Genomic DNA, 11,685 nt, shown 5'->3' on the forward strand with positions numbered 1-11,685 from the left:
CTGGAGAAAGGCTGCTTACGCAAAATCTGCAACATCTTTTGGCTGAATAAAATCTCAAATGAGGAACTTTATAAGAATACAGGTAGGTAGGTAGCTTGCATAATTATTAAGTGATAAGCACTTGGAGTGTGCAGTAGGATTTGGGGCATTCAATTTTGTTTTACTCAGTTCTACAGATAAATATTGCACAAATAGAAGCCAATGGCCAAATTTAGCCTCACCTTATATTATTGGACAATTTGGCCGATGTTTGATCAGTTTTTATAGCAGTTTGTTTATTACCTTTGATCCTTAAATTGTCACTTCACTCACTGTCATCTGGGGACCCCCCCCCCTGTCATCTGGGGACCCCCCCCCCCCTGTGATTGACAACCCACATGTTGTCAATCACTGGTCTAAATAACAAAGTTAACATTTGTGGACAAGCAAACAGTGTGTCTATAGACATAGCATTTGGACAGCAAATGTCTCAATACATAGCATATTATGTAAACAGTAACCAGTATACATACACATAATAGCATCTATCAAAATTGTCAACAAGAAGTGATAGAAGGAAATTCTACAAATAAGTGATAAATTATGGATTTCTAAATACAGAGCATTAACAATAATTATGGCCATTAGTGGAAGGGTCGGGATGCTTAGCCAACCAATCAACAGGAAAGTAATTCATTTGGGATTCGCTGCTTAATAGCGTTCATTATGGAATAAAGCAACAGGTAGCGATTATGCATAATTAAAAATGTAAAGATAGAGCAGGTTGTACCGCAGGATTAGCACCATTTGCTCCAGGAGTGCCACATTGGCTCATAATCACTGCATTAAAGTCAGTGTATGCTTTAATAACCATTCAACTTGAACCATTGTTCTGTAAATAAATTATAGCATGCAAATTAGAGTTGGCTTAATGTAGTACATTCACGGGTTCTATCCCTGTGTGATTAGAATAAAATGTCACTGTGTGTATTGTGTATGTGTGTAATTTGTGTGTGTGTGTGTGTGTGTGGGGGGGGGGGGGGGGGGGGGGGGTGTACTGTGTAAGATAATGTTTAAAAAGCTTTGAATGGAGTGTTTAGTGTTAGGGATGCACGTTACAATATGGAAATTCTTGGCCAATACCGATATTTAAAATAACAATTTAGCCGATACTGATGATATTGAAATCTTCATTATAAATAATAACTGTTCAGAATCTACAGCTTGGTAAGCTGCAGATAACAAATACACCAACATAGCCAGCGCAAATTAAGTTTATGCTTATCAACAACAGATAAATATCGGTTACTGACATTATTTGCCGATACCGATATTGACCAAAAACTGCAAATATCGTCCAATACCGATATCTGGCCGAACCGATGGTGCATCCCTATCAGTGTAGAATAAAGGAGGCGGTTCAGGTGCATATTATTATCTGTCACTTCCTCCCATATGATCTACACTACAGTATATCACATGTGAGTGCAAGCTACCTTCTTTGTTCCTATATCACATGTGCAAATATCTTTTGAAATGCATTGGCACGTTTAACAGTACATCTGTGAATACATGGCTCAGCATGGGTATTTAGATTCTGAAAGATTGGCTAGTGTTATGCTCTTTATCGTGAAAACGATACTAACCAGACCACTTCAGTGGGATTACATTAATCTGTTTGATGGTCATTATTTTGTATGATATATTCCGTCAATATCCATAAAACACTTGAATGTTTAACTTACGTTTAAACATTTCTGGTTTTGGTCGGCAGCCATTTGGACCCCAATTTGATGCACACTACTTGGCTCTAGCCTCTGTCATAAATGAATCAAACATCACACCAAAACAGGAGTGAACATCTGATTCTCCCCCTCCTCTTGAGCATTTTACTATGCACATCTATTACCTTAGTGGTCTCCAAGCTTATGTGTATTTTAAAGAGCAACGTATCGTAAATCATATTGATTTTAAAGGTTCACTTTCAAACATGTTAGGTGTAATTTTAAAGTCTGCTTTGGCTTTTTTGAGCACCATAGACAGTGTTGTTAAGTTGCTTGATTCCGTATTTAGATATTCGATATTCATTTAACAGACTATACAAACGTTTCCCCTTTATCCAACTGCAGTGGAAGTTAGTCAGCGATGCATTGAACCTGAAGAGAGGAAATTATATTCTTTGTTTCCACAAGACAATACTGTATATTTCTGTTTCGACCTTCAGGACTCTCATAAAGATAAAGAAGTGATTAGGTACAATAGAGCAACCCAATAGCCAATAAATAATTAAATGAATTTCTACAGTAGCTGTCACATTTTGTTTCAGGAGCTCTCTCTCGTTGTATTCATGAGAGAAACTGTTGTTCCAGTCCCTTGTATAGCAACCAGCCCTTTAACCTACACTTTGCATTATGTATTGGGGTCTGTAATCCGCTAAAAGTGCCAAAATGTCTGTGGAATAAATCGCCAAGAGGGAGAAATGGGTTTGCGGCTATTCACTATTTGAATGGTGTGCAGCCTGTCAGGCCTCCAGGATAAATTAGACTATGTGTTAGGAATTTAGGACTAAAGACTCTAATGCATGGGTCTCAAACTCAATTTACCTTGGGGCTGCTGGAGGGAGAGTCTGGCTGAGGCTGGGCCGCAGCCTCAGCACACATGCACGCGTGCGCAGCACGTGCATGTGTGCGTGCATGTGCACTAATAAAACAAATTAGTGCATGTGCACAAATTTGTTTTATTATTATACTGTAGTTTCATACCAGTCTAACAACTACTGTATCTCCCCATCAAAGAAAAAACTGTACTGTTAACTGTATTGTATTATTAACTGTTTTGAGGTTCATATAAAATGTGTGGGCCGCACTAATATTAAACTTTCATATTAAGGTGGGGGCCACAAAATATCGTCTCGCAGGCCGCAAATGGCCCCCGGGCCGCTAGTTTGAGACCCCAGAGTCTAATGTTCATTTGTATTCCTGGCCTACAGAGGAAATCCTGCAAGAAGAGCACTTTGGTTAAGGTACTAAGGACTGGTGGAAAAAGTACTCATATGTTTTACTTAGGTGAAAGTATCAATACTGCAATGCAGAAAGACAATGCATCGCGAGCTTGTAGATCATCTATTTTGCATTTTAGTGGTTAATGCATGTTTTGTAATAATAATCCAAATCTACAAAGTAATTAGTAACTAAAGTGTTCAAATACATGTAGGCTAGTGGAGTAAAAGCACAATATTTGGATCAGAGATGCGGTAAAAGTAAAGGTTTTGGACGTACTCAAGTAAAGTACAAATACCTCAAAATTGTACTTAAGTACAGTATTTGAGTAAATGTACTTAGTTACTTTACACCACTGGTGCTAATTGTCAGCAAGTGTCGACCGCATTGTAGTCCACCCCACATAAGGTGCTGAGCCCTGCCAGCTCTTGCTTAAAGTTGTTTGAACTCCCCCACACAAATATTATCTGGAAAAGTGCACTGCATCGGAGTCCAAATCTCCGCCAATTAAGTCATGGTTTGCTAGCCCTGTTGCTAGCAGGGCTTAAAATATTTATATTAAACCTGGGCCTGAACTTGTTTACAGTAGGTTTCTTAATATCCCATGTGCAGCATTACTCTTGTTTTGCTCTAACTTGTGATTAAGTGAGTGAATGTGCAAAGCCATAAAGCTCACTCATGCACATCTCCAGCCCAGCTTCTGTGAGAGGAGTTAATCCACTGGGGGTTTCCCTCATATGCTGTCTGGAATTTAGCTTGTTCTCTCTTCTTGATACCCTGAGAATAAGCCATACGTTTAAAAGTGACGTTTTTATTATGCTAAAATGCAATTGGCAAAACAAAATTGTTTAAAAGGAACAATTGGTATGAAAAAGGTATGAAAGCTGCATATTGCAAACACATTCAACTTGGATTTACGGTTAGAAATGCAGTTAATAGCATTACTGCTCTCCTGTGGTGTGAGGTGATGACAAGAAGCTGGATATTACAGCCAGTGGGTGGTCTGACTAAGAATTCATATAAAGTAATGTATCAGTCAGCTTTTTATTGAATATACAGGGCTTTTTTATGGCCGAGAAGCGACCGTCAGGTCGCGCAGCAATTTCCCCCAATACACACACACACACAGACACCGTATCAAGTCACAAGACTGGGGTTAGACAATACAGGTAACAGTTAACTATTACAACCTAACCTCGTTCCTACTATAGCTTTACTCATCAAGCAAAACTTCAATCAATCAAGAACAATCAATCAATCAATCAAGCAACACTAATAAACAAGGCAGTTTATTAGTTCACCTTCTTCTTTAAAGGGAAAGTTTTAAGGGCCAATAACCCCAATTAAAGTCAGACACCAGAAAGTAGTGCTTTATACTTCACCTCATAGATAAAGCCTTCATGCACATTGACCAGATTCTATCGCGGCTCTATCATTTACAGAAGTGCTATGACAGAGGAAATGTCAGACATCACTTGACATCACTTGAATTTGAATATGTCTTTTTAATCAGCCCTCGTTAACGGTGTTGATTCATTTACATGATTAATGGATCGAGGTGTAACCTCATTATCCGGGGTGATGAAGCTGGCTCAGTTAATTCCGCTGGGTAGTTTGTCTTGAGAGATGATATTTTGGGCAATTTATACTTTATTTCAGGTAGGAGAGTTGAAAGACCTGCAGGAAACCATGGACGGAGAGAGGAGACACATGCAAGACAAGACAGAAATCGGATTCAAACTTGGTTGAAATCGGATTCAAACTTGGTTGCTTGCACTCACAAGCAGCATAATATGCTCTGTCTGTGTCAGTTGTTTTCAACCAGTGGTCCTTGAGGGGGTTTCACGTGGTCCCCAGCTAAATGATGGAGAGTTGGTAACCAAATGGACCCTCAGAGATTTGGTTTCATTTTACTCTCTCAAGAGTTAAATTATTGTTTAACATCTGCATCACTTAATTTACAATAATTCTACATAATCAGAGAATGTAGAAGAATTGTTATTTTGATGAACGTTTGCCTGTTATCTCTCCTGGTGTCAATACAGCATGGAATTGTGGACAAAATCTTATCCAACAACAACAAAATGTTCTAGGTTTTGGGTCTGAGAGGCTAAATCTCATCAAATAGTGGTCCGTGGCTCAAATGTCTATTAAATAATGGACCTTGACATGAAAAGGGTTGAAAACCACTGGTCTGTGCACTCTAGCTGAGTCACCGGGTAGTCGGGTACGTTGGCTGGTTGATTTTGAGGCTTGCAGTGGCATCTGCTCCATGCATTGAGTGATTTGGCCTCCTCAGACATCTCCTCTGGTGAGGACAGCTTTCCGTTCCAACAGGAATACATTGCATTCACCACACTACCCAAATAAGTATTTTTGCGTCTCTCACAATCTCACGTCTCTGGAAGCGAATATCCCTTCTTTGCCAGGAAAAGAGATTGTTGATAAAAATGGCATACAGACATTACAAGACTTGCATTTTGGAGCAGCAATGCTGGTGTGTAGATTTTTGTATTCTTATATACTGTTATTGTTTTTGATGGGCACCCAGCGCCCGATAGGTCTGTGGTGAGCATGTCTTTTGGCAGTTAGCTGCTCCCTCATACAGACGTTTGACCAAGACAGATGAAATATCATGATCTGCTCTGTGTTTACTCTGGGAGAACAAACTGTATCAAAGAGAACAGGATGGGGATCCGGGAGCTCTGATAGAAAACCTGGATTCATTCATGCACCGGATCCACCATGTGGGAGTATTTTTTTCTGTTGGTGGATTTGATTTATGTCTTCTACATAATCACACCATTTAATGCTTTGCAACAAAGCTGTTCGGTTGAACTTAAAAGTTACAGATGATGTATTAAGAGTTGCATCTGAATACCTTGACCATATCTTGAATATAAAAAGCGATGACAACATTTGAGCCAAAGCTAAGGCTTGCCGAGTGCTTCTCTCAAGGAAGGAAGTGTGATATGTCCCTGTTAGGGAGTTTCACAGACTTCAACCACTTCACAGGTGATGGAAGAATGATAATATGTTAAAGGTATCATCAATACTGCAATGCACAGATTTACAAGAGTATCTTTGTATCTTTGATACAGTTTGTTCTCCCAGATTGCATAGTTTCATTGTACATTATGTTATTTTATAACATGTTGTTTAGACAGATGTTAGATTCATTGCTTACCTGGGATCGTATCGTTTCAATGCACAGTGTTAGTTAGATAGCAAGACAGATGCTAGGTTCATTATGTGCAGTATATAGGGGATACCTGGTATCCATTTTATTGTTCCCTACATTCTCTCTGCATTCTTTTTGTGTGATTATTTACCTTGTTTATTGTAAGTCTCTCTATATAAAGGTGTGTGCTACACTAAATGCCTAAATTCTAAATTGTAATTGTTACTTTGTTCCATCCAGACAGTGGCGGTTCTAGGACTCAGGTGGCCCTATGTAAGATTATTTTAGCTGGCCCCCCAATGACGGATGCGCCGTCAGTGGGCCACCTAAAATAATCTGCAGCAACAGAATTTTCTTTTTGGAGGCATATTGACTTGCTCATGAATCAAGCGGCAGCCAGGCTTAGAGTGAAGTTGGGGATTATGGGGAAGGAGGTAGGGGGAGGGCATATTAGAATAATAACGCTAGTTTTTGCATAGGGGATACATGACATTATGTAACAATATGTAAAAGCAAAAAAAAAAAAGAAATATGTCTTCCTGTGATGTGGCCCCCGTATTCGTTGTGGCCCTAAGCGACCGCTTATATTGCTTATGCCAGGAACCGGCCCTGCATCCAGATTCACTCTTGTTTTTTCTGCAGCAGTTATGTGGAATCGATTATCTGTACCTGGCTGGAACTAGATTTCATAACTAATGTTTTATGAGTCCTGGGCTGGCTGTCAGATGATCTGTTGGGAGATGGTAATTTTGGTGATTTAAGTGTTTTTAGTGTTTAGTGATTTAAGTGCTATCAACAGTATGTACGGTAGAACTGCTGTGGATTAAATATTGAGTCAGATGTGTGATATTTAGATAAAATCTGAGTCGACCTCCTGGTGGCGCTATAAAAGGCACATTAGAAAAATGCAAGCCAGACGTTTTTCCTTGCCCTCTTGTCCTCTTGAAAATGTTCAAGTGGCATTTCTTCCTTGGCCTAGTGGGAATGTGTGTCTAAAATGTCATGGAAATCGCACGCCGTGTTCATGATTCGAGGCATTTTGTTCCAAACGGAGCACTCCCGCAACCTGGAAGTCATTATACCCATTTCAGAATCATTGAACAGTTTAAATTAGTTTATAAGGCTGTTTTTAACATTTCATGACAATATATACATCTGCGGTGAGTGATGCTGTAGGCCAGGGGTCTTCAACAGGGGGTCCGGGACCCCTAGGGGGTCCTCAGAGTTACTACAGGGGGACCACCAAATCTTTGTGTGATAGGATAAATCCAAATGAACAACTCGAACCCTCACATCCCTATTCTGAGGAGAACTTTAGCCAAAAATAGCCGATCTACAAGTAGATCGGCTATTTTTGTCAAACTGGTTTGGTGTAGAGGTAAAACAAATCAGACCAAGTACGTACATACAGTAGTGAAAGGTCAAATTTACTAAGTATCGACGATTTAAGTGGTCTGAAAAAACACATTAACATGAATCCAACATAGACTGATCTGATGACAGTGCTGTCAAACAAGTCGAAGAAAATCACAATTTTATACAATATGTAGAGGGGGTCCCTGCTTTATTTCCCTCTCAGATAAGGGGTCCTTGGCTCGAAAACGTTGAAGACCCCTGCTGTAGGCTACTAAACTAATTTAGCAAGCGACCCCTAAAGGACTCCTGGGGGTCCCCAGGCCACACTTTGAGAACCCACTGCCCTACAGTACCCTGTGAGGTGTCATTTACTGTAAGTCATGGGTTTTCAACAAGCGGTCCGTGACCCCTAGTGGGTCCTCTGAGTAACTGCAGGGGGCCACCAAATTATTCTTTGATAATATATATATTTGTTGTCAGACAATATGGATAATAATGAATTAAACATATTATTTGCAAAGCAAATTTACAAAACAGAATATTTAATCAATATTTAGAAAAAGTGTACATAATTAGTAACCTGACTTTCGCCAGATAGTTGCAGCAGTGCGTAACGCTCTGCCTTACATCTGGGCTCTCTCGGCCAGACTCGATGTAAGGGGCGGGCCATTTTTTGAATTTCTGTAGCAGGTGATTGGATGTGGCCGTTTCTATCACAGTCTGGGAGTGCCAACTCCAACCACTCATATTGGCCTGTCTGCATGACGTTGCACCCAGAATCCGCCTCCTGGGTTTCCACGTGGTCTGCAATCAGACTCTATTGGCTCAGAGCCGCTCAGAGCCCGCCCATAGCTGCCGCTGATTGGTCCGGCCCGGGACTTTACGAGTGTTATCAACTCTGGCCGAGCAAGCCCAGATGGTAAAGCAGAGCGTTATATACGCAATGCTGCCACCATCTGGCGAAAGTCAGGTAACATAATTAGTAATATAATGATTAATAATTAATAGATGAGGCTAGCCGGTAAAAGGCCTGTCAGCAGAACCTGTTCACACTTTGAAGTGTGACTTAAATGATGGTGTGTATTATAAACCACACTTCACACCCTAATGAATGTGTCTATTTAGTTCTGCTGACAACTTGATTTGTTAGTTTAGGAGCTTTTGTACTTTTCAGTGGAGTGTGGCAGTTTTCTTGTTTCTGGTTCAAAGCACACTTATCAGCAAGAACGAATACATTATTTAAACTGGGGAGAAGGATGCAATGCAACCGACACACATTTCCCTAAAAACACCTGATCTCTTAAAGGGACATTTCACCCCTGAGACAAACACATCTTATTTTGGGTGCGTTTGGAAACCTGCACCGAGTGTGTGCTCGGTGTAGTGAGTGCAGTGGGCAGGGCGTTGGAGAGTGCGTTCAGTGTGGCTTATTTACGAACGACCAGTTTTAACAGGCAGCTGTGTGCTTTTTCACTCTGTACTCTGAAGGTAAACTTTCTGAAAAGCAGCAGTTGCTGAGTATGCTAACGTAACGTTGCAGGTCTAATTCACAACATTGGCATACCTACTGTTAATTTACATGTTGTTGATGTGTGTGAAACTATCAAGCCCAAATGACCAATTAAGCTGCAAGTGCTGTATTTTGCGGTTATTTCCTCTATTGTTCACAGCTGAGAAGCATTCGAGACACGGCCATGAAAACCAACCAATCAGAACACCGCACCACACACCACCACACCGCCAAACCCCATCTTCTGAGTAGGGTTGGTGAGTGCGTGCACTCAACACACCAATGCGCCGCGCACTGGATTTCCGAACGACAACGCACAAAGTGCACCGAATAAACGAACGACAACATGGCACACCAGTGCGTTGAGTGCACATTTCCGAACGCACCCTTTAATTTTGTTTGGGAGACAAGAAACACAATCCTGGGTTCTTTTTGGTGTTTGATCAGTAGCACTTTATAATAACTATACACTATAAAGCATTAGTTAAGTATTAGTAAATACTTAATTCATCATGAACTCGCATCATTAGTAAAGCATTATTCATAAATTACTAAGCATTAGTGAACACAGTTATTGTTGTTTCAACTATACAGATACATTTATTGAAATATATTGAGTGTTCTTACAGCATTTTCACAATGGCAAGCAAAATAATTCTTTGCAACTCACTCAAACACTGTATTTTACTCAGCAGTCTTTTCATCATCACCTTTATTTATACTCGAAGTACAGTTGAGGGCAAGCCCTCATTTTCAATGTAGCCGAGGTTAGGGTTAGGGGTAGGGTTAGGGTACGCTTTTAAAAGACACATAGAGACAGAGAGACAGGGACAGAAAGGTATATTAGGTTTAATTAATATCAGCGTCTTCATGGCAAGGCTTGGCGTTGGCCATAGGCTCACAGCGGTTGATCACTGTCCGAACGTCTCCGATCTGCACCCCATCGTACGTGCCTGTAATGGAGGTCCACTGGGTCCCCCCATTTCGGTAGGTCCGACTGAGGCGGGCCTTGTAGGGGACGTCAGCCACCATCTGACGGCCCTCCATGTGGACAGTACAGGAGTGGTTCGGTGGGATGGTGACTTCCACGGTCACAGTGTGGCTCAGGGACTCCATTATAGTGGTCCCACTGTTGAACTCTAGCGTCTGCTCCGTTGAGATCTCAACGGATCCTTCCCCAATGAAGGGGATCCCGGCAGTGATGCTACCTTTGACACCCTGCGTGGTGGAGCGGCCGATGTTCCAGGTGTCTTCCTTCTCAGTTGTCTTGGAGATAGTCACAGTCTTCACTACATCCCGGCACTCATTGTTTTCCACAGTAGAACTGATCATGATCTCTGGTTTGTGCTGGATGAGCTCTGCCTCATTAATTAGGTACTTGACATCAGATATATGCTGACTATAGGTATCCCTGTTAATGGTCAGTACCTGATAATGTTTATACCAGTACTCCCAACCCTCCCAGGGGAGGAAAAATGCTTCAAACCGAGGTACCACCTTACCAAGTCCATACTCGTTTTTCCCCACATAGGTGCCTCCACAGGTCATGACGGAGTGTGGAGGCACCGAACCGTAGGAACCGTCCTTCCACTCCAGGAACTCAAAGTTGTCCTTGTTGGCCAGGATCTCGAAATAAGGGGCATAGTGCTCTTGTTCTCCATAAGGGTAGCGGCAGTGGGGACCCAGGCTTGGATTGTAGAAACCAGCCGAACACCCGTGTTTACATACGTAGTCAGTGCGGCTAGTGTAGCCGTTGAAGATGGACACGGCACCGTTGGGGAGGGAACCGGTCCAAGTCAGCCACTCCAGATTGACATTGTCCCCAAATATGGAGGACCTGGCCTCCTTCTCTGGATGCTGCTGGTCCTCAAACTCAGCGGGAGTCAGGGGGCCTGGAACCAGTATGTCACTGCGCACAAGGGGAACCCTGTCCTGCAATTCTGGGTTCAGCAGGGACACTGTGTCGAAGACAGAGAAGAAAGGTCAGGGTGTTTTATTTGGAATCAAATTCGATTTACCACCATGGAAATAAATCAGAATGAATCTCTCCAAATGTCATGGTAATCCAAAGAGGGTTGTTTACCTCTTCTGTGCTGTGAGCTCCACCTCATGAATGGTAGCAGGCTGCTACCATTCACTATGTCGTGCAGGCTGCTACCATTCACTGTGTCCTGCAGGCTGGCAGAGGCCAGCCCCAACAGGGATAAGAACACCAACGCTGACAGCTTCATCTAGGGACAGGCAGAGTGAGGAAATCAGTCTTGATTATATTATTCTTTCCATAGCCATAGATCAAGGAAGTTAACCAGAAAGCCAATGGTAGGAGGTTGTTTTTATATAATGCCAAATGGTAAATGATACAAATCCATCTGTCATTGTGGTCTGCATGGCTGGGAATACTGTATATTGAATTTGCCACTAGGATGCCATGATATGATGCCATCACATACAGTAGATATGTGTTTTTATGAATGATATGAAATATGTAATATTAAACATTAGGGATGCGGTATCGGTACTCGTGGTATCGGTACTCGCCCCGATACCGGCCTATTTTGCGGTATCGGTACTCGCCAGATACTGCTCACAAAGCGCCCGAGTACCCTGTGTGTTCCGCCACTTCGCCTTTCTCTCTCTCTCTTAAAGTATCAAAAGTAAAA

General features: G+C 41.7%; 1 protein-coding gene across 1 annotated transcript; it reads right to left on the reverse strand.

The window, feature by feature from the left end:
• Positions 1-9,874: 9,874 nt before the first annotated feature.
• Positions 9,875-11,256, reverse strand: LOC308282948 (natterin-3-like; the record flags this gene model as incomplete). The annotated part of the gene is made up of 2 exons (XM_080723337.1): positions 9,875-10,983; positions 11,109-11,256. 2 exons carry the CDS (start codon positions 11,254-11,256, stop codon positions 9,875-9,877), a joined length of 1,257 nt encoding a protein of 418 aa, XP_080579463.1.
• Between the last annotated feature and the right edge of the window lie 429 nt (positions 11,257-11,685).

The sequence above is a fragment of the Nannobrachium achirus genome (genome assembly GCF_963921795.1).
Source record: "Nannobrachium achirus genome assembly, chromosome: 4".
NCBI classification, from domain to species: Eukaryota; Metazoa; Chordata; class Actinopteri; order Myctophiformes; family Myctophidae; genus Nannobrachium; species Nannobrachium achirus.